The sequence below is a fragment of the Centrocercus urophasianus genome, unplaced genomic scaffold (genome assembly GCF_019232065.1).
Source record: "Centrocercus urophasianus isolate 14NV4802_14NV808 unplaced genomic scaffold, USGS_Curo_1.0 seq_14, whole genome shotgun sequence".
Classification (NCBI taxonomy): domain Eukaryota; kingdom Metazoa; phylum Chordata; class Aves; order Galliformes; family Phasianidae; genus Centrocercus; species Centrocercus urophasianus.
Genome location: NW_024884586.1, coordinates 18,303,066 through 18,325,418, shown reverse-complemented (window position 1 = coordinate 18,325,418; position 22,353 = coordinate 18,303,066). Strand labels below are relative to the sequence as shown.

The window sequence follows — 22,353 nt, the reverse complement described above, 5'->3', positions numbered from 1 at the left end:
CAGAACAAGAAACATTCCAGACCTGCCACTGAGCAACATACATCAGCAGCTGTGCTGGGGACAGAGAGGATGTCCACAGAGCAGGAGGCAGTCTCCGTGGGGGGCAGAGCTGGGGCAGGTCACTGTTGTGAAAGATTTGGACAAGAAATGCATATGTAGAAAACAGGAGAAACAGGCTCAAAAGGAAAACCATGAAGTATAAAGCAGCTTACCAACTAGGAATCATTGCAGCTGCAAGAAAGTTGAAAATGACTCCAATTGTTATGGCTCATGGCTGCCTAGTCACCAGTGATTCAACAGGAACTTACCTTCAGAACATCCCGATTCCTTTCAATGTTCCACAAACAGGAGAGGAAGAAAAATCTCATAAATGAGATCCATGCTGCTTAGGAAACTGGATAAAACCCTCTCCCCTGCCTTGTGGAACAGACTCTCTCTGGCCTGTGGCAAAGAACAACGCAGCCAGGCATACCAGCAGCTACACACACATGTGAATTGTACACCAGTCTACATGTCTGACAGGGCTTCACAGGACATAACACACAGATGACAAATGCACACACACCAATACACATACATACACACACAAACACACACACACACACACACACAAGGCTCATGACTAAAACACACAGAATCTCCATTGCTCTCTCCAGACCACTCACTTCCCTTCAGGCAGGCAAGCAAGCAATGCCAGCAATACACCTACATTAAGTTTTAAATCAACTGGGCTAGGCGTAGGAGTTGCAGAACTGTTTTTTATTTCAGCACTCTTGACAAACACCCACTGAACACCACAAATCAGCAGCAGCCCCGAGGGCTGGAGCAATGAGCAGCTGACGACAGAAAGGCTGGGGAATAAAAAGGCTCACTGAGACACTTCATGACACATAACCATGCTGATCATCAGTTAGACAGGAGAGACTGAGAAGCAGTAGAAAATGGAGCCTTGAGCAGAACCTGACTGGTGCTACTAAGATGACTGAAATAAAGAAACAGAATGTGGCTGCATAGCTGAAGAGCTCTGTGATGAGGCAGGGAATGCAACTTTTTCCAGGATGGATGCTACAGAATTACAGCACATTGCATTTTTTCTTCTTGAGAAAAGGCTCATCTCCATACAGAGTGCTTCACCCAAAATTACAGCTGCCACAGGCATCAACAAGCAGAAGAGAGCAACTCTCAGTCCTTACAGAACAGCCAAGGCACCTGCCTCAGGGATCTCCTGCTCCCCAGTTGTGCTCCACCCTGCTGCTTGCTTGCAAGAGCCAGTCCCTCTTCCATCAGCATCTGGCTGACAGATTTGTCCTCCACAACACAAGTAAAAAATCAGAGGTGCCAAAACCCGTATGTTTTGGGGAGGAGGATGAAGAGCAACAAGTTACTAATGATGTAGGCTCTATAATACAATAAGTATTGCCTCAACAGCACAGCTTCAGCATCATTATCAGACTGTGAGCTATACACAGAGTCTAAAAGGCCTCAGCTTGTCAGGTCTGCTCTGTCCAAACTCTTCTTGACCTGCCCATAGTTTTGTTTTACTTGGTTTAGCTGTGACAAGGATTTCTCTAACTGGCCAGGTGTCTGTGGCTAATTTGTTCTACCTCTGTTTTTGGGGTTGTTGTGTTTTGTTTTGTTTTGTTTTCTCCATGACATATCCACAATTTATATAAATAACAGTAAGAAGCAGTTGCTTTACGTAGAATAAAATATTTCCAACCAATACAGCGATGTAGTAGAGAGAAATGCAGGTGCATCACGATAGCAGAGGCCTTGATAAGTGGACAGATAAGGCACTGCAAAGAGGAGCAGAGGCACAGACTGATAAGAGGTGAGGCACATGCTTGGCAGCAGGACGCCCCCAGCTGTGACCAAATCACAGACAGTTAAAGAAATAGTGACATGGGAGCTGCACGAAACTGGAATAACAAAGAAATCAAGGAAGTAACATCTAACATGCATAAGAGACACCATAAAAAATGAATTCAGAAGTAACATGGAGCTGCAGACAAACTAAGGGTGAGAAAAGTGTAAAAGCGTGTTAACAAATACATCAAAAAAAACACCCCAAGTGAACACTGGAGTGAGGAAGAAGCCATTAGCAACATCCACATCAAAATCCTTTCAGTGAAGAGCTACAAAGGCTGGAGATTTACGGTCTTACCCTCTAGCTACTGACTTTGAAGATCCAGAGAAGCCACACAAGGGTGAGCATAACACCATGAAAGAAGGATAGAAATGAAGAAATGCATTACACTTTTAGCTGTTATAACCATTACTGACACTTTCTATATGCAAGTATTCTAATGCACTATTATTTTTTTTTCTCTATAATAATCTATAACAATAAGTAGTTGACAAATAATTCTTGAATTAGTGTTAAGATTTCAAATACATTAACAATACATTCCTGTTTTATTTGCACACACTTCTTATATATATAAGGGGTCCAACTTCTTTGCTCATAAACATTTAAAGCATAATTAAGTCCAAGGGGAGTGTCTAGGAGAAGAAAGAAATTCCCGATCTAGGGGAAAAGGAAACAATGAAAGACAAGTTATTTAAAAACAAAAACCAAAAAAGAAACCAACACAAGAAAAGGTGGAGGTTTTTTTCGCTTGTTTAAAAAAAAAAAAAAAAAAAAAAACACTCAGAGGAAAAGGCAAGAATGATACAAGTAAGGAAACTCAACGTTTACAAGAAAATTACTGCAGAATCATCAAATTTGCCATCAGGCTCTGAGCAAATTCAGCTCTGCAGACCAACTGTATGTCAAGGAAGGATGGAAGCTCTCTTTGAAGGCATCCTCCATCCTGGGAGAGAGCAGCTCCTGCACAGCCCCAGCTAGGCTGAAACGGGAACCTCTGGCTCCACACGTCAGGTTTGTGCTGACCTATCACCAAGAGTAGCTCCTGCCACACCACAAAGCCTTGAAAGCTGAAGAAGTTTCTTCCTTTGAACTCAAGCCCCAGAGGAAAGCCATATCCCACATGTAAGCAATAGGCCAACATCTGTTTCCAGCAGCAAATGCAGCCAGAAGATTCCATCATGCCAGAGCAGCTCCCAAGCACCAGGGAGAAGGTTCTATGCATCAAACTCATTACCTGGGGCTTTAGGGCTTCAATTCTCTTACCACTAACAATCAGCGTAACCAGTATCAGTGGCTTCAATCACAAGAGCAAACAAGCAATAATACAATTTAGTTATGTCCTGTTTCCATCTGATTTACCTCAGGAGGAAAAGCCAGCAGCAGCGGTGCCCTGCAGACCCTCCTGGCAAGGATGTTGGGTGGGCCAGGGGTGCCCCAGTGCCCTGTGCAGCCTGCCCGCCTTCCTGATCAGGCAGCAGGAACTCCAATGCAGCAGGGAAACTGGAGCAGCTTTTCCTCCTGAATGGTTCAGTGAGCACAATTCCTGCAGTATCTACATAGAAGCACCAGAGACAAAGAGCATTCCTGCTGCTTCAAAAGCGTGGCGTTAAGGAATTGCCCACTTCCAGGGGCCTGTTGGTTTCATCTCATCTCAGCACTGGCTGAGCTCAGGGCTGCCTCAGTCTTCAGCCTGCCAGGAACTGCAAAATGGCACCAAAGCCTCCTGCCAGCCCAGCTTGCCCCACAGCTCAGCAACGTAGCCAGCTCTACCCAGCACGGCTGCTAAGCACGAACAGTTCTGATACACTTTGCTTGGCAACATTCAGTTCTACCCATACTGCCTTTTTGGGAGCCCTTTAGGCAGCTGTAGCTTTAATGGAAGATGAACATTTACCTCTGCATTGTCTACAATGAGATAAGGCAGAGCACTTTACCTGCGCTCTTTTTTTTTTTTTTTTTTCCCCCTACAGAATAGCTAACAAGCATCAGATGACATAAGACCTGAAAAGACAGCTTTCCTGGAAGGAGAAGCAGCCACAATAACTCTGGTCTACTCTCTCATCCCTCTCTCACACAGAAATGCGGTGAGGTTGGAATCCAAGAAGCACTGGGTCAGCCCTGTCAGGGCACAACATGTGACGCCGAGGACAGGCAGAGGCTGATGCCAGTGTCTGGCTGCCAGCTGGAGGCACTAGATATGTACGCAGAGCAGGATGGCAGGATGGTGCCCACAGGCAAAGCTGCCAGTACTGGCATGTCAAGTCCTACGTCCAAGCTTCAGCAACACTCACTGCACATTTGGGCATGCTTACAACAAACAGACTTTGCTTTCGGTCCCCCACTTCTGCCCCCCTCCACACTCTTATGCAAGCTCAGGACTTGGATCCTGAGCAAGTCCCACTGCAGCACCAAGGAGCTGGCTGCTGGAGGCACAGCTGCTGCAGGGCCATGGCAGGACAAGGAGGCAGGCTGCAACCTGCAGGCTCCCACTCTCTGCCAGCCCCCTCCTTTCTCAGGCGATGGGCAAACTCCAGGGGGCTGCAAGGCATCAGGATGAGGAAGGCCTCGTACTCCACAACAACCAAGGCTTTGCAGCCATTCCTCCTCCCTGTTCAATAGGCATGCAACCTGTCAAAGCTCCCCACTTGCAGAGCACTACTAGAGCGTTCAGCACTGTTATTAAATAAAACAGACATGCTTGTTCTCTCACTTCAATTTCTTTGTGTATAAACTGTGAACGACCCTCCCCATAGGAGGTATTCTTCTTTTTCCCTATTTTTTTTTTTTTTTTTTTTAAATATAGTGACTTCCCTTTAGTTCACGTACAGGTTAACGAGGTCGGAGTAACAAACCAGCCATCTAATCAGTATTACTTCCCAGCTTTCTTCGCAGTTTAAAAATCAAATGTCAGGTAGTGTAAGAACGAGGACAATGAATACTTCTATCAGTAAGGCGGGCTGAAGTCAGGTATAACCAATATAGTCCTTTCAACAGTCTCTGGTTGTAGCTACTCTAACAGGCACAATAATGCTCTTGTTTTGAGGGAAATTGAATATTTACTCTGGACCTAAGATGGATGCAGAAAGAAGTGCATATTACACAGTTTTCCTTAACATGGTATGTCAGGCAACCCAAACAGCAGCAAACTCACAGGACCTCTCCAAGCCTCCCTACTTTGCCTCCGCTTGCAGCCTCTGGAATCCAGCACAGGAAAGCTTCAAGGGCAATTAAGTGTTTTTCTTTGTCAGAAGAGTTTTCATTGCAATCTTGCACAGACAAAAGTGTTCCTATTTCCTTCCTCTCGCTTTCTTCATCACTAACATTTTTGGTAGCAATAAGAATCCACATTCTAACACAAATTTTCTCCAGGGCTCAGCTAACAGTTGTGGTCCCCCGATACGCACTGTGCAGGTAGTGCCTGGACCTGCCCCATCACACCCCTAATTTTGTTTTCAGTTAAACTGTGTAATTGACACAGCTTTGGTACTGACTGGTCAAAGGTACCTCCTTCTGCAAAACTGTTCTGTGAACATTTCTTCCACTACAACCCCACTGTGCTCTTCCCAAGAACCAGGGTTATGTAGCACTGGGAACAAAGTGAACACAAAGGGGAGCATCACCTGCTAATAGCATGGTTGTTCCCATTGAAGGTGTTAGAAGAGGAAGCACAGATTACTGCTCCACATATAGGGGGTTCTAACACCACACTGGGATGTAAGCAGCATGGACATATGCTACACTGAGCATATAGCCACATGCTGCAACGCCATGCTGGCACCTAGCAGAAAGGAGGAAGCAGGCAAACACAGATGAACACAGACTCACCCAGACAGAATGGGAGCAGAGCTGACGTGTAAAGGAAACACTCTGGGAGAAAAGTCACTCATACTGCGTGACTGCCACATGGCTGTGGAAAGACATAGGATAAGCAGGCACGTTGGTACCTGGCGGCTGAAGGGAGGATGCCACCAGAACTACTGCTGCTGCCAAAACCCTGAGTAGTAACTATGGGACAGTGTCACATTTCACCTCTGTCTGTCCTGGGGCTGTAATAGCTAGCATTCTGATGCACAGGACACAATAATGATCCACCATCTGGTGGTGGATTCCCATTCCCATCCCAACTTGAAAGCTGGATTACCATATGGCACTCTGGAGAGCTACCCTTTCCCCGCAGTGGATAATTACAATTGAGAACCTGTATTCATGTTTCATCATTCTGAGGGATCTGCTGTTAATGGAGTAGAGGGAAGGAAGGGGTTGGCTTCTTTTCGGACACTTTCAGAACACTGAAATCTTGCATGAGGTTGTTCACTTTTGGCACAGAAAACAAAACATTCCACTGGGCTGTAATGGCCCAACTCAAACCCAACTGCAGTCACAGCTCTTCAAATGAAATTGTTTTTAACAATCTAAATGGAGGGGATTTTCTTATCTTTCCCTCTGATTCCACAAGCACAACTGTGCTAACTGGAAAATCTCCCCAGCTGGCACGTACAAGCACAGCATCCTCACAGAACAAAAAAATATATTAAAAAAAATGCACTGACAACAGTACAGATTCCTGAGAGGCAGGGAGAGGAAAGCATCATAGCCCTTACAAGATGACTGTACCATTCTGAAAAGGACTAAAACTGCCTCTGGAATGGCTAAAGAAGCTGAAATATGCTTGAAATCCCAAATGCTCATTTTAGGATAGGCTTCTATAATCTTTACAATATTGAAGATTCTCCTTTAGAAATAAACAGAAGGCTTGAATTCTTCAAAAGTCTGGATAAAATAAAATTGAAGGAGCCAACACCAGCAGAAATGCATTTATATACTTGTTATCCAGCAGTTCAAGTACTGTAGTGTCCCTCTACCTATTCAAGCTGCACATGGGACAGGGTCCAACAGTATTATCATTTACTGCTAACAAAAATGAGTGAAGAATTGCTTCTGCACAGAGCTGCAGAACTTCGCACAAACCGCACCTGTACGAAGAGGTAACAAATGATCTATAAAGCAGATCTTGCAGCTGACCAGTACTGTGGCGTCCAAGCAAAATAATCAGTTAATAAGAAAAATATGCCCTGAAGTAAGGCAGTCATGTCTGTCATCTTAGGATTTCACTGTTCCATGTAGCCTTCAACTCTAACCTGGCCACAGCTTTCATAAGTCTTGAATTTTACCATGGTCAGTGGTCTACTAGATTTTCCTCTCACAATTCATTCCAGTACCACACTGTCCAAAACCTTTCACTTAACACAGAAAAGAAAGAAAGCAAGGCAGCATCTTCATCATGCCTTGTAACATTATGCAATGTCTATCTTCAATGTTATTCTTTCATTGTGGGTTTTATGCAGCTTAGTGTAAAGGGAAATTCTTCTCAGTTGATAGATTACCACACGACATAATAAATTATCTATAGAACGATGGAAAATGATGACTAAAACATTCCAAGAGACTCCACATGTGCATGTCTGGAAACCACTTGTCTACCGGAATTGGAAAGAGGTGTTTGGGAGCAAACCAACAACCACTTCTGGAAAAATAAAACAAAGTCCTTGCTCTTCAGCTTCCAGTGGGAGTTACCGCTCAATTACGTGAGACAGCTCCACACGTGCTGAGCAAACTCCTGGAAGGATTAAAACCGATGCACTCATTTCCTGCTGTGCTCCTCCCCTTCCTCCCGCTGCTGTGACACAGACTGTTGTCACTGCCTGTTGGTGCAAGACCTGGCTTTTACTTGGATCCACATGGAGAGGGTGCCAGGAGAGTTATGACTTAGAAGGGCTGACTGAATTCAAGAGTTTCCACTCAGTACTGTGAACGCGCTGGGGATGAGTGGAGGAACAGAGATGAAATGAGAACGAGTGACTGGGGCTCAATACTGCTGCAGCACAGGCTGGCACATGAGAGCAGCATCCAACATAAATGGGACAGTTGCAGTAAAATAAAATTTGAATTAGCCATGTAGTTTTCTCATTTTGAACCCATCATAACAATAGTGATTTCTGAATATTAGTTGTCTTGTTTCAAAAAACTCAAGGCAATAGGACTGAAGGAGAAGGTCTCGTGGCAAATACCAGCATGAGAAGAAACAAGATCTTCATTTAAGTTTGATCATATGACTCCTTTATCATCCTCCTTTCCCTTGTGCAAACAAGGATGTTACAGTATTAAATGTTTGCAGTATAAGGGAGTGTCCAACTCACTTGCTCAGCAGATGTACTACTGCACATGTACAGAGGGCTGCGTCTGTACTGACAACAGCCAATTCTGAGAGAAACCTGAAGATACTCAGTTTACTGTCTCTGCAGATTAAACCCATGCCTGATTTTAGATCTGTAGCATGTAAAAAAGTCATCCCTGAGAGCTGAAGGCTGAGTCTCAGCAACTCATTCCAGGTACTATGTATCAAATACAGATTTCCCCAGTGAGGAAGACTAACATGAAAAATCCCTGACTTATCAGAATAGCTGGGAATTGATAATCAGGGCTGGACAGAGGCCTAAGCTGATGAGAACATAAGAGCCTAAAAGTTTAAAAGACACTGTACGCAGAACAGTGCAAAGCACTACTTTTCTGCATGAGCAGAGGAAAAGCATGGGCTGTTCTCCGCAGCAGGCAGGTACCTCACATGAGGACAAGGTTCTCAACCAGCTCACATGATCAACTGCAGGCCAAGGAAAGACGAACGAAGTGAAATAAATCAGCCCCACCAGCCTACAAGGCTTAAAAAAAATAACAAAAACCACACCCACATTCACCTCCCCTTCACCTAAAACAACTAAAACACAGATAAGCTGATTCAAGCAATCTGAGCAGCTGGTGTGGAATTTAAATGGCAGACATTTTCCCTCTTCAAGAATTTCTCTCTTTTTTTTTTCTCTCCGTTTTTTAATGTTAGTCATCAGTAACCTCAGAGGATTTTCTTAGCTTTGTTTCCATTCTTGTTTCTAGGAAACAGAACCTCAACTAGCTACTGGGAAGAGAAAAAAAAAAGAAAGAAAGGTGAAATAAAGCAAAATGAAAGAAGAATAAGGAAAAAGGAATTGGGAAAAAATGGATTAAAGAAAAAAAAATAGACAAAGCATGCTATAAGAAATAACAGATTTCTGCTTGTTCCTCCAAGAAGGATGACTTTGTCACTGCATAACACTAACAGATCAAATCAGGCAGTGCTGGGTTTATATTGCTTGTCAGCTGAACAGGCAAGCATGGATGGCAGATATAAGACTTTCAGAGAAGGAGGGGGGTAGTTTTCTTTCCTATGTTGTCTTGTCTCCCAAGACAACAGCCTTATATGAAAGCAGTGGCCTAAAATATCTAGAGCACTCTGTGCTTTGGCCGTCTTGGCAGACATGAAGAATAAAAAGCCTCCTTCAACACAAGCATCACTTTAAAACAATATCAGAGCAGCAAAGCAGCCACTGGAGAAGTGATAGCCTCATTAGAGTCAAAGGAGAAAAAGGATAAAAAGCCAGTGAGAAGGAAACAAAGTAATAATGCAGCATTCAGCCCATAGGCACCATTATGGAGTTGGAACAAGCTTGTGTTGTATTGCTTCTTTCAGGAGAATCAAAATTACCAGAAAAGTGAAAATCCAGAAAAGCAATCATTTAATAAACAATAACAATAATACTGTAGACAAAAACAAGAGACCAGAGTAAAATTCTGCTCAAAGAAAGCCTAAACTTCTAAGGCACAAGTCCTCATTCAAACAAACATTCATGTGCCTGGTTTAGATGAAGTCAGGATGCCTGCAGCAACTGTTTTGATCTGAACCAAATTAATCTAGGCGTGTTGAAAGTGTTCTTAGGAAAACAGGGTTGTTACGTAAGTTAGCTTTCAGGGATACAACAAACTGGAGAAGCAAAACTTCTCCATGTCAGGATTGCAAAACTTCAGTAGGTGAGTAGAGAGCTGAGGAAATCACTGGAGTACCTTGAGCACCACTGAAGGATGACCAAGTTGTGTGGACAGGTCGTGAACTTTACCCAGTCTGCAAAAATCAGCCACATGTAAGAAGCTTCCCTGTCCAGTAAATTCAAATAGGAACAAAAATAAATACAGTCAATGAACTAATAATGCCAGGATTCTTGCAAATTATCCATGTGAGACAAATCCACTAAAAATAAGAATAGGAGGGAAAGACAAATACTAACAAACTGAATTTGCATCACCTTATAATAAGGTCTACACCCATACCTCCCTCATGTTTTGACTTCTTAACAAATGCTATATTAAACCAGCACAAAAGGATAGTTTTGTGTGCAGTAAATCACACTGGCATCACAAGACAGGATAGCTATGGCACATGAGCAGCAAGTCACCTAGGTCATTACATTGTAACAAAACATCTGGCATATTGCCTGGGCCATGAAATGATACCACCACCAAATGTGAACAAGAATTCCTCTGCAAAGTCCTCAGGAACCACTTAGGCTTTTAATTATCCAAAGGAATCCCCAGGTGCCCTCATACTTCATTACATTCATGTTTGGCATGTACCAGCTCATCAGAGGAGGTCACTGTTAATAAAACTCACCTATCTTTAGCTATCCAAGACCATCCATTTCAGCTTAGTGCACTTGTTTTCTTCTCTCCCTCTCCTCCTCCTCCTCCAGTGCAAATATATTCAGTGTCAGCAAAGATGCAGAAGAAGAGGTGACACACTCTGTAATCTATCTGCCTGTCTCTGAAGAGTTCAGGCATAAAAGATGCTGCCAAGTGCTCATGCAGATCACAAACTTTCATTTAACAAAAAATATAAAAGTTTTAAGATAAGAGGAAAATACTCACACTCCACGATAAGAGAATGGCCTTGTAAGATTCAGCTAGAGTCTCAACACACTGCAGAAACCCAAGGAGTCAAACTGTGATTTGTTCATCTGCATTTACCTTCAGGACTCTCTCAGAAGTCCACACGAGGTTCCCTTGGAAGCTCTTTTGCTTTAACATTGATAGAGCTCAAATGATGACATGGCTCTGAACCACAGCTAATGAATGCTAACAAGGAATAGAAACATTGCTGCCAAATGTTCCTTACAGAAGTGGGAATATACTGGGGAGAAGAGAATAGAGCAGACAGGATAACCTGTGGGTACTGCAAACCAGAAGTTCCTCTGACCAAATGCAGCTTAGACTGCATCCTCACCTTCTTTGGATCTTGAAAAGCCTAGGTATAGCAATCAAAATGGCCTCTTCATAGATAGGACTGATGTCACTGCAAGGGCACTTGTCTTTGAAAGGTCATGGGGACTGGGAGAAATTCCTGAATAATGCAAGAAGGAAAATGTCATTTCCATCTTCAAGAAGTGCAAATAAGATGTCAGGAACTACAGGTTGGTTAGCCTCATCTCAATCTCTAAGAATGTGACAGAGCAACTAATCTTGGAAACAAATCCCAAGGAAACATGAAAAACAAGAAGATGATAAAGTAGTTAATATAGATTTATGAAGGGAAAATCATGCTTAAGTAACATAACCTTCCACAATGAGGTGACTAACTTGGCATAAAAGCGGGGAGCGGAGGATGTTGTTTACCTTGACTTTAATAAGGCCTTTAGCATTGTCTCTCATAGCATTATTATAGACAAGTTGACAAAGTACAGGTTAGGTAAGTGCACAGCAAAGTAGACTGAAAACTGGGTGAATGTCCAGGCCCAGAGGGTTGTGATCAGCAGCACAGGTTGCAGGCAAGTCAGTAGTGATACACCCCAGGAGCTGATAAAGAGGCCGTTACTGTTTTATCTCCATATTAGTGAGCTGGACAACAAGGAAGAGTGCACACTCTGCAAGTTCACAGATGATACAAAACCAGGAGGAGTGGCTGACACAGCAGAGTGCTATTCTGTTGTTCTAAGCAACCTGGACAAGCTGGAGAACTGGGCCAGTGGGAACCTAATGAAGTTCAACCAATGGAAATGCCAAGTCCTGCACCAAGAGAAGAATAACCCCATGGAACCAGTACATGATGGAGATTTATGGGCTGCAAAACCGTTCTAAGAACAACTACAGGGTCCTGGTGAACAATCAGACCGTAAGTCAGCATCATACCCTTGCGATGAAAAAGGCCAATATTCTTCTGGGATGCACTAGGAATAACAATGCAAACAACTTAAGGGAGGAGATCCTTCCCCCTTGCTCAGCTCTGGTCAGTCCAAAACTCAGGAGTATGTCCAGTCCTGCACTCTCCCGTACAAGAAAAATACAGACTTACTGCAACAAGTCCAGTATAGATCCACAAAGGTAACGGAGAAGTTGGAGCATCTTTCAAATGAGGAGAGACTGTTCAGTCTGGAGAATACTCAAGAGAATTTTATCAGTGTGTATGAACACTACATGGAAGGGAAGGAAAAAGAGGGAGCCAGACTCAGTAGCGCCCAGTGAAGGAACAAGAGAAAATGGACAGAAATGAAAACAGATTAAATTTTATTTGAACAAGAACAGAAAAAAAAAAAAAATCCATTGCATAAGTAATCAAACATTGGTAATGTGCTGCCCAGAAAGGTTGTGGTGGAGATATTCAAAAGCTGCCTGGACATGGTGCTGGACAGTCTGCTCTAGCTGACCCTGCTTCAGGAAGTCACTTCACAATGATGCTGTGATTCTGTGAACCAGGACATCAGTGAGAAATGGCAAAAATTTCTAGCCAGTTTTATTGATCCCATGTCTTATTTCAGCAAGAAATACAGTATTCTTAGATATTATTAGCCTGTTTCTTGGGTGCTTATAACCACCACGCATAATTCTCACGTAAGTTCTTTTCTTCTAATTCCACCTTCTACATGTGGAGAGTATGCCTATGCAACGCCACCAGCAGATACCACCCTCCCAGTTCTCCTATAGCTTGCTGACCAGCAGAATAACCTAGCTTCAAAGAACAACCAAGCTCGTGTGGTCTTTAGCAATCCAGTTTAGAGACAGGTAAAGTATCTCCACGTAGCACCACATTGGGCAGTGAAGACTTCCTGAAGAGTCACTCTTCTGTCTTTGCAGTTTATTTTGACTACTGTATTGTAGCTTTCCATCTAAGCCATAGTCATTCCCCATCTCAATGGCCACGTCTCCACTAGCAGGGTAAACATCCTACAGAAAATGCTTCTCCTCCCTTGCTTTTTCAATATGCCATCTATTACGAGATCTTAATGTGACCTTTTCAAACTTTCCATTTAAAGTTTTAAGGTACTACTTTCCTTCACACGAGTCTCATCCCACAGTCCAGCAACTCTGACAGGATTTGCTCCTCTACAGACACGTTCTGAGTGAGATCTGTCTTCAGCAAGATCAGGATCCAGTCCAGAACGTCTACAATTTTGCTAAACATGCAACTCACAAAGCCACCTGTACAGCCCTCAGCCCTCTAGATAGCTCTTTTGCTGTCCAGTGTCTCCATCTAGATATCTCAATTTGCAAATTTGATGGGAAGCACTTCAAAGAACCCATAAGCAAAGAGCTGCCCACATGAAGCCTAAGTTCTTTCTCCACATTTGGATAAGGAACAAGTTATAAACTGCAGGGCATGCACAACAAGGGTTTGTCAACTCTCCGAAAGCAGCATTTGCTCCATTAGGTACTCACAGGCTTGAGCATCCATCCCACTGAGTTATGAGCAAGGTCAGCAAGCTACAGAGCATAGTTAAAAAGCCCACAATGTATTTAACACCTAGCTTAGAGCAAGAGGAGGGAAAGGGATTCCATAAAAGGATATCATTAAAACTTGGCAGGTAAGATGCAGTTCTTCTCCTTTCCTAATTATACTAGCAGTGCTGATGCTCATAATTGACCTCTATGTTAGGAGACTAACGAATGGTGAATTCTACCTATAGAAGACCGCACTGGAAATACCCTGGACCTTATGCAGTCATCCCAGCCTTTGTTAATCTCAGCTTTAAAGAATACGGTTAGTGACTCACCCAGCTGGATAAGCAACGAGGCCAGTTCTGGGGTCGCAGGCTAATCCTCTGCCTCCCGACACAGTTATCCCCAGCACCTTCTCCAAAGTCACCTAGAGCATGTGAAAAAGAAAAGAAGTAGTATTGTGAGATATGAGTACAGTTCAAATGGACCCATATGCAGACACTAACAGACTCGCACTGAGAAGAATCATATCCTAGAAAGTCACTGACAAGCACCCAGGCACAGAGTAAGGATAAACAAGTTCTATTTTCGACATAGGCACGGTAAAATACTGCTGGGGTACAGTTATTGATCTACTGATTATTCCTCTGTGCCAAAGCACTGCCATGTATTGTAGAGGACAGCAAGCAATAACTAGTATGGAGTGAGAAGCTGGGATGCACATGTGATTCCCACCTTCCTACAACAAGCAGCACTATACTACAGTTCTTTCCCTGGAAGTCTTTTCCAGGTTGACCCATTCTCTTTATCTTCTCCATCCACTGGTAGGTGGCGCAGTGTGGTCCCAACTCCATATTCCTAGGTACTGAATAGCCAATTTTTTCCACACAGTGCTTAAACTGGAAACCACATCTGGTGGACCAGCACATCCCTCTCCACGAATCTCGAGAGACAGAACAGCTCATATTGTTGGGTTAAAAAACTCACATACCAATGACCTATTCAACAGACGATAAATCAAAATGCTTGCTTTGCCCCCAAGCAAAGATCTCAACTATTTTAGGAAATAAAAGACAACTGGGTAGAGCTACTTGGAAGATACAGAAATTTATAACCAGACCTCTGTGACAAGCAGCCAGGGTAAGCAAATATAAAAGTTGCCTGGACAAGGGAGAATAAGACTTTTCAGGGAGCATGCTCTGGGAGAGGAAGCATCAGAATTCAGCAGTTTCTCAAAACAAAAGATTGATGTGGGATTACACTGCACAAAATCTGGTATGTGGCATGAAAGGACTCAACATCTGAGCATAAACCAGCTTTTTTTGTCTTGGGATTCTTCTTATAGACACAAAATTACTCTCTTTTGCATTTGTGCAGCTCGATTCTATTTATTATATATTTTAAGCATACATTCCTCTGCAGGACTGCTGTCCCTGCCAAATTCATGGATCACAGTCTTCTGTTTTCAATTATCATCATCTAAATTACATTTGATTAAAGCCTTAAGGCATGGACGCTGCATAAGCAGGCACCATTGTAAAACTGCCACTATCATTAATGGCTGCCCTAAAGACCAACATCTTGTATTTATATCAACGTGCAGTACAAAAGATAAGGGCAGGGCAGGCTTCCCCACACTACCCTGGCAACATAGCTTATCAGACTAAGAATTCAGCTGTAGGGTGAAGAAATGAGTCCCATGGCTCAGGTCACTGGAGAAGGTCACAAAAGTAAGGCCACTTAGGGAGCTAGGTGGCTGCCTTGCTTCAACAGGTAAAGTAGGGCCATGGTGCCAGCAGCTCACGTAAAGCAGGCCGTCCATGCCTCAGTGACTTCCAGTTTGGACTGGCTTCAAACCCTTGACACCAAAAATGGAAGATATTATACCCCACTCTCTGGAGAACTCAGTGTATTTCTCCCTTTAATAATAATATATCCCAGATACCTTGAGACAGAGTGAGAGAACACCAATTGTCACCCTTCCTCATAAAATAAGTATCTCTGGAATCGTGACTTTTGTAAAATTCATCAGGGTTTACGTTTAGTATAAGAACATACAATTAAAAATGCATTTACCAATTCACCAGTATAGCAAGGAAACAATTTAATGTTCCTTAAAAAAGTGAGGGAGGATTAAAGGAGGCTGGGAGGATGCCTGCTCTTCCAGGTTTGTTACAATACTTCAGTATAGGTTTAGCTTCACAAATGCACAGAAAGAAGAATTTGCTGAGATTCAAGCTCATATCATCAGTCCCCAACCCATAACACAAAGAGAGGTTTAAATTCCCATAGAAACTGCATACTTGACAGCAAAAGAGGAAATGGAAGAGACATGTGCCATTCAAGTATTCCAATCTAGATACTTGATGCTCTCAGCAAACATCAAATTTAGCAATGCTGTGCTCACACCGCTCAGCACAGGCTTTAGGTCAGGCTGGCTGTAATCACAACTGTCCTAAAAGGCACTGCTCAACTTTGGGCTATGCAGCTAATAGCATTCAGCAGCAGTTCAGCAACCTAGTTTCACCAACAGGTATGTTTTTCCCCCACAAGGACACGTTATCCCTGCAGTGCCATGTTACACTGCCGTTGAGCTGATCCCACAGCCACCTGCTCCTGAGACTCCACCGTTCCTTCCTCTCTTATCCCAACCAACTCCCTCCCTTCCTGATACTTCCCCTTGCACCAGCACTGACATAACAACTGCCTCTCCAGCAAGCCAAACAAGCAAAAAAAAAAAAAATGTTCTATGGGTTTTGTTCTCTGTTTTCCAGCCTGGGAAAGCCACAGAGAGCTCAAAGACAGGGAAAAGAAAAACTGGTCCCTTTTACTGGTTACTAGATCTGTCTAACTGTACCACCAAAATCCCTTCTGTACATGGCATTATGGAAAAAAAATCCACTCCCTCCTAGTTTTGAGGAGTGTGAGAAACTGACCAAGAGCTCTAATTCATTCATCTTGGCACTATCGCCCCATCACACTTTCTCCAGCTTCCTCTCTTGCTCTAGAGTCTGCAAGGGCCCCAGGCTGCTCAGCCAACAAACTGTACTTGTAGATGTAAGAGGTGGAAAGTCCACCTTTCTCACAAGGCCAGCATTCAGCTCAACACAAAAGGTATAGCTCAGTCTTCAGGTCCAGTTTTCAACCACCAGTCAACATCATCTGGCCTCCAAAAGACCCTTAGTCCTATTAGAAAAAGACAACCGCCACCAAGGTCATACTGCAGATGTTGCTAGATCTACTGCAACAGAAACAGATACCTGTATCAAAAGATCCACAATTAACTTTCTGAAAAAGATTCTCCCTCTTTTGCTCCTAGGCTTAGCTTTAAAACTTGCCTTGTGTTAAGAATCTGAAAGACAACTCTATAAGCCTCATTCAAATGGAGGTTTTTACAACATCTCAGCATGTGTAGTAATAATCCTTAGGTGTTAAAAACAACTTGTTCTCTAAAAGGAGGATAAACACATTTAAAATTGGGCCTTGTGAAACTTGTGAGCTCCATTCCCACCTCCCTGCCCAGAAGGCACAACCGCTTTATCTCCATGATCAACATCCAGCCTGGATGACATAAGGGCTCAAGAGAGTCAATCACTTGTCAAAAGGTGACAGAAGAACAAACAAACTTGGGGGGGGGGGGGCGACGACTGGATTCCTCTCAACTTGCCAGATAAAATGAAAAATTAGTATAGTTAATTAAGGCAGGAGCACACTATCATTTATTTCCAAATCTCACATAAAGATATGCTATCAAAGGGCAAATAAGTCAAGACAGGTCTGACATTATACCACATCTGAAGTTCTGGCAAAATGGGGTAGGAATTCATGCAGCAAACTCAGTTTCCCAGTTCCACATAGACACTGCTATTCATATATGTCATCCAGGTAGTACATCAGCATATTCCAGTCACAAAAAAATTCCCTGATCTCTTTCCAACTCTGATCTTAGCTAACCACAGCACTGGAGAGTGCCATTGCAGACCTGGAAAACCGGTGGGTTTGTTACCAATAATAGCTCCCAAAACGGCCCAAATTGCTTCCCACAATCATCAGACGTGTCCTTGCTTGCTCAGGTCATCACATCCAATAAATGGGCCACCTCACCTCCCTCATCCAAGCCAGAAAACAATTGCAAGACAAAACCTGTAATTCTGTTCCCCTAAATTAAAGGCTCAGAAAAGAGGCTGGCTATCCACATTTGTTACTTCATCCTGAGGCTTCTATTAATAGCATTTGGCATTTTCAGTCACAGTTCTCTGCGATTTGCAAGTGCTATCAAATGGAATCACATGCAATATGCTTCTAGAGTTCATTCTGCATTGTAATTACCTGTTAACCACCTCATCTCCATTTCTTTAATATCAACTTTTTTTTTCAAATTTGGAGGTTCAAGGCACACTCGTAGTAAATAAAAATAGAAAAGAGAACTTCAGGTATGAACACTTGTCTTGCAACTCCTGATATCCATTCATTTTACACACAAATCTAAATTTAGCTGCTCAGAGTTGCTTAGATGGGTAAAGAAATTTCAGTGCCTAAGTAGGTCACCCTATTCCTTCCACTTCAGAACCCAAGATCATTTAGGAAGCTCCCACAGCCCCTCTACCTGGTAAGATCAGATCAGCAGAGTCTTGAACTGCAACTAGCAAAAGTATTCAATACAGCCAGGCCTTGCAGTAGAGTGCAGTGCAATCCTCACCGGAACTTAAAGGGCAGGTCTGAGTTGCTTCCCTCAGGCAGGCTCCCCCAGAGTCAAGGAAGAGCCCACACCTGTGAGACAAAACCATGCTACCTTAGCTTTCCTGCTGGCATTTGGATAATCCTTTCTGAAAGGCTGGTCTAAGTTAGCCTAAGTTAGACAGCTTCACCTGTCTTTTCAGGAAACAAGGCATTCGACCAGCAGCTCCTGGCTCTCAGAGTACGAGTTTCTTACTCAGTTCTTTCTGCTGTTTTGGGGAAGTTGAAAGACAAACCACAAGCAACTGTTTCCATGCGCCAAAAGGACAACACAGAAATCCTTCAAGGATCAGCTTAACATTTCCCATCCTGCTCTTCAGCTCCTAGTAAATGCTCTCCTCTTCCCTACAGTTTGCACCCCTCTGGGACCATCTGCATGTTCACATCTGGCCAGTGCACCTAGGCCAGATGGTCCTAGAGAGTAGTAGCAGGCCTCAAGTCACTCTTTCAAAAACACCCATTGAGCACAGTAATAATTTCCACAAAAAATGGATGCCAAAGAAGGTAAAGCAGCCAGTGACACTGCTGCCTGATCTACAGTTCACAAGCTCTCTCCCTGATGCTGTTTTGCTCCTGATGACAGCTTGCCACCACTCTTCTGTGCCTGCTTGCCCGCCAGCAGAGTTCCACAGCCCTGAGTCACCTTAAAGGAAGGTATGAAAATTAACTTTTCAACTGAAAAAAAAAAACATTTTTAATTCCAGGCATCCCTCACAGTGTTTCACCTGTAGGCTGTATGATGCTGTTATCCCATCACTCTCCCAGGCCAGAAGCAAAAGACTGAGTAGCCCAGTAGTTTTTCAGCCCCTCTTCCATACAGTCATACGCTCTCAGTAAATTTGAGAGGGCTTTTTTTTTTTTTGACTCAGCACTTTACTTCCTTCCTTCTAATACTACCCACAATCTCTTCTGGGCACATTCTCATTCTTTACAAATAGAATTTATTTAAATACAGACATAAAGAGAGCTTCTTTGAGAGGATAGCTGCAACATTCCAATGCTCGAAAAAGCATCTGAGGAGGGAAAAACAGTGGTATAGGGCTGCCTGCATGTCCAAGTGTCAATGGCATCATGCAAGAGATTACAGCCTAGGAAGACCATATCCAGCAAGCAGATGCATCTGATCCAGACTTCACAGAGAAAGTTTTAGAGGAGAAAAAGCAATTTGAGTCTCTCTCATCTGCTATCTCCCACTCAAAATTATTCTGTTTTAACCTATTTCAGCAGAGTTCTCTACCATGAACTTAACAACTATCTTTAAAACCCCAGTACTCAGAACATCTTTTGGCAAGGAACTTCACCACTGTGTTACATGTTGCAAGAACCATCTCTTATTGCCTGCTTTAAACTTGACTCCTATTAATGTCACTCAAAGCCCCTTAACTCTTCTGCTGGAAGAGAAACTGAACAGCCAATCTCCATCTACCATATTTAGGTCACACGTGACTTTCAAGGAGGTATTCTATCACCCCAGAGTCATCTGTGTTCCAAGCAGGAGAATCTCCACTCACTCAGTGATTCCCCTGAACACCACTTTCTATCTTTGATCACTTCTGACACCCTTCTGCGAACCTCTTTTGAGGCCCACTATGTCTTTCCTAAGATCAGTAAGAAAACATCCAGACTACATACAGCTTTCAAGTTGTGAGTGCAGTAACTGTTTACAGAGCAGAATAATAGGGTCTTCTGGTTCGTGCTCAGTTTTCTTCTCCCGTTAGTACCTTACACTTGATCTGCCTTTTTGATATCTGAATCATTTACAAACAGCCAAGAGGTAGGTCATCCTGCACAATAAAGTCATAGATAAGAACTCCAGCTGCTATGTGCTTGGAAAGCTAACCCCCATTCTCTTTGCTCTCCTATGGAAAGGAAAATCCTATTCTTGAATCAATGGTCTTGTTTCAACCCCATCTTTTCCATCTATGCCTCTGTGAGCAATTATTCATGAACAAGAGCATCCTCAAAGGAAGTTCTCGCAGTACAATTATTCCATTACACTCCAGAATGGCTACTTCAATAAATGTCCACACGCAGACAGAATCTATTTTAAAAGCCCTCTTGTGGGCCTGTGTGTAACACAGTTAACTTTGAATCCATTTAATTAACTAACGGCACCGACTCAGCATGAAAGGACAACATCCATCAGAGTTCATCTCTCATCCACTGCATGATGTGCCTGCCCTCATCCTTCTCCCAACAGAGTGTGGGTCTATTAATAATGTACGTGCAAAAATATGGGTTTCTGAGAAAGTGCTGCACACAGAAATCCCTGAGATACAAACTATGAGGATTGCTTTAGAAAGCCTTCCCCAGCATAATACAATGGCCATCAAGTAATCAGTTATCACCTGCTTGAGGAGCAGCTACATAACTACCTGCTCTTTTCACTTGAGAAAAAAAATACTTTCACAAGCCAGATTTGAAACCCAGTTATTCTTCAGCTATGGCAATACACCAACAGAAAACTCCAAAATCAGGCTCAGATTTCACAACAATGTGGTGGCTTTCACATCCAACTCCCCACATAACGTTACCAAATTTTTTAACAGTGCAGCCAACGTATTTTCCATGCTGCAACATAGCAAAGTTCTATCTGTGCACTCCAGAATGTGACACATGAAATGCATTGTAGCTGTACATTGTTAGCATCTAAGAAATAGCTATCTATTTCTTACATAAGTGAAATTTAATACACAATGCCAAATCTCACAGCTGGCCCTGTTCATACATCCCTCCTGCAGCCCCTGAGCCCCAGTACAAAAAAAAAAAAAAAAAAAAAAAAAAAAAGAACACATTTAACTTCCAGGGACCAGCACACACGTTGTGGGCTCTAATCTACTGTCTGAACACACTGTCTGATCTCCTGCTACTGCTGTACAAAAACAAAGGCTTGAAGTTTTACATTTAGCTCTGCTGTGTTTCGTCTGACACATTAGACACAGAACACTAATTACAGTATACTGTTCTACTTAAGGGGCTGTCAGCATTTTCAATGTAAAGTCTTCATTTCAGGGTTTTATAACACAGCTGTGAAATATTCATTTTGTATTTGAGCTTGACACGCAAAGGTCTGGCTTGGGCCCAGGTTCCTCTGTTTGTTTTCTGTGAGCTGGAGTTTTTGGGTTTGACCTGGCAAAGAGAGGGTTGAGAAGGGAGGGATGGAATTAACTGTAGGGGTTGTCTGACAAGAGCAGGCAATGAATAAAAACACCCAGCTCCACTGGGTTGGTTTCTGCCCCTCACCTACCCAAGAGCTTCTTCCCTTATTTGTCTGAATATGCACAAATTCTTTTTTTATTTAAAAAATAAATTAAAAATTCTGTCCTCTCTGGCCTGAACCTTCTCTTCCTCAGTACTCTTTGCTGGCACTGGGTGCTGCCTTAACAAGCCTGTTTATAATATTCCACCCGCAAAAGCAATAGTAAGGCAAGCTCCAACACAGGACCAGTTCAAGATGCCTCTGACATAAAAGACAAGTCTCGTTTTTTCTCCAGTAAGTCCCACAAGCCTTGCTTACAGCTGCCATTGCAGGCTTACATCCACAGCCTCCAGGAACCATCCCAATACCATCAGATACAATCCTCACAGCACAAACCTGGTGCAACATTTCAAGGTGCTTTCTAGCCTATGCTCAATTTGAATTTTAAAGGATTCAGAGCGACATCTGGCCACTGAATGAGCCTTCGTTATTTTAACGAATTAAAAAAACAAAAACCTGATCAGAATATCATTATCTTCAACAAGCAGTAGCCATTTTTAAATAATTTTGATGTTCCATATAGTCATTTAAAGAACAACAGGGAATGATTTTCCACAACACAAATCACAACCAACACACCTTAGCCTGAAGAGTAGTTGGTACAAACTGACTTGTCCAAAGGATTTGAATCATTGAATTACAAGAAATATTACATTTGTGAACCTGTGTAAAAGCACAGGTGGTATGGGGTGGGTTTCTCATGAAAATGCCGAGCCTCAGTTCTAATGGCTCTGCCTGGTGTCACTACAATAGATGTGAATGCATATTTATTAAAGAAGATCCAGGCAGCTGAGAGAACAGGGAACGAAACGTGACCAGAGGTAGAAAAAAGGGAACATGAACAACACAGGATCCCTGCAGGCCATTTTCTTATACATGCCTGAACACAATGTGCGTGCATGTTGTCCATTTCACCGCA

General features: G+C 43.0%; 1 protein-coding gene across 2 annotated transcripts in view; it reads right to left on the bottom strand.

Annotated features, from left to right (window-relative positions):
• MAPKBP1 (mitogen-activated protein kinase binding protein 1) overlaps positions 1-22,353 on the bottom strand; it is a 92,537-nt gene that overhangs the window by 51,094 nt on the left and 19,090 nt on the right. For both annotated transcript variants that reach the window (XM_042814043.1, XM_042814044.1), the window contains exon 3: positions 13,774-13,865. In XM_042814043.1, coding sequence (XP_042669977.1) covers positions 13,774-13,865 — 92 coding nt within the window. The remainder of the gene's footprint in view (positions 1-13,773; positions 13,866-22,353) is intronic.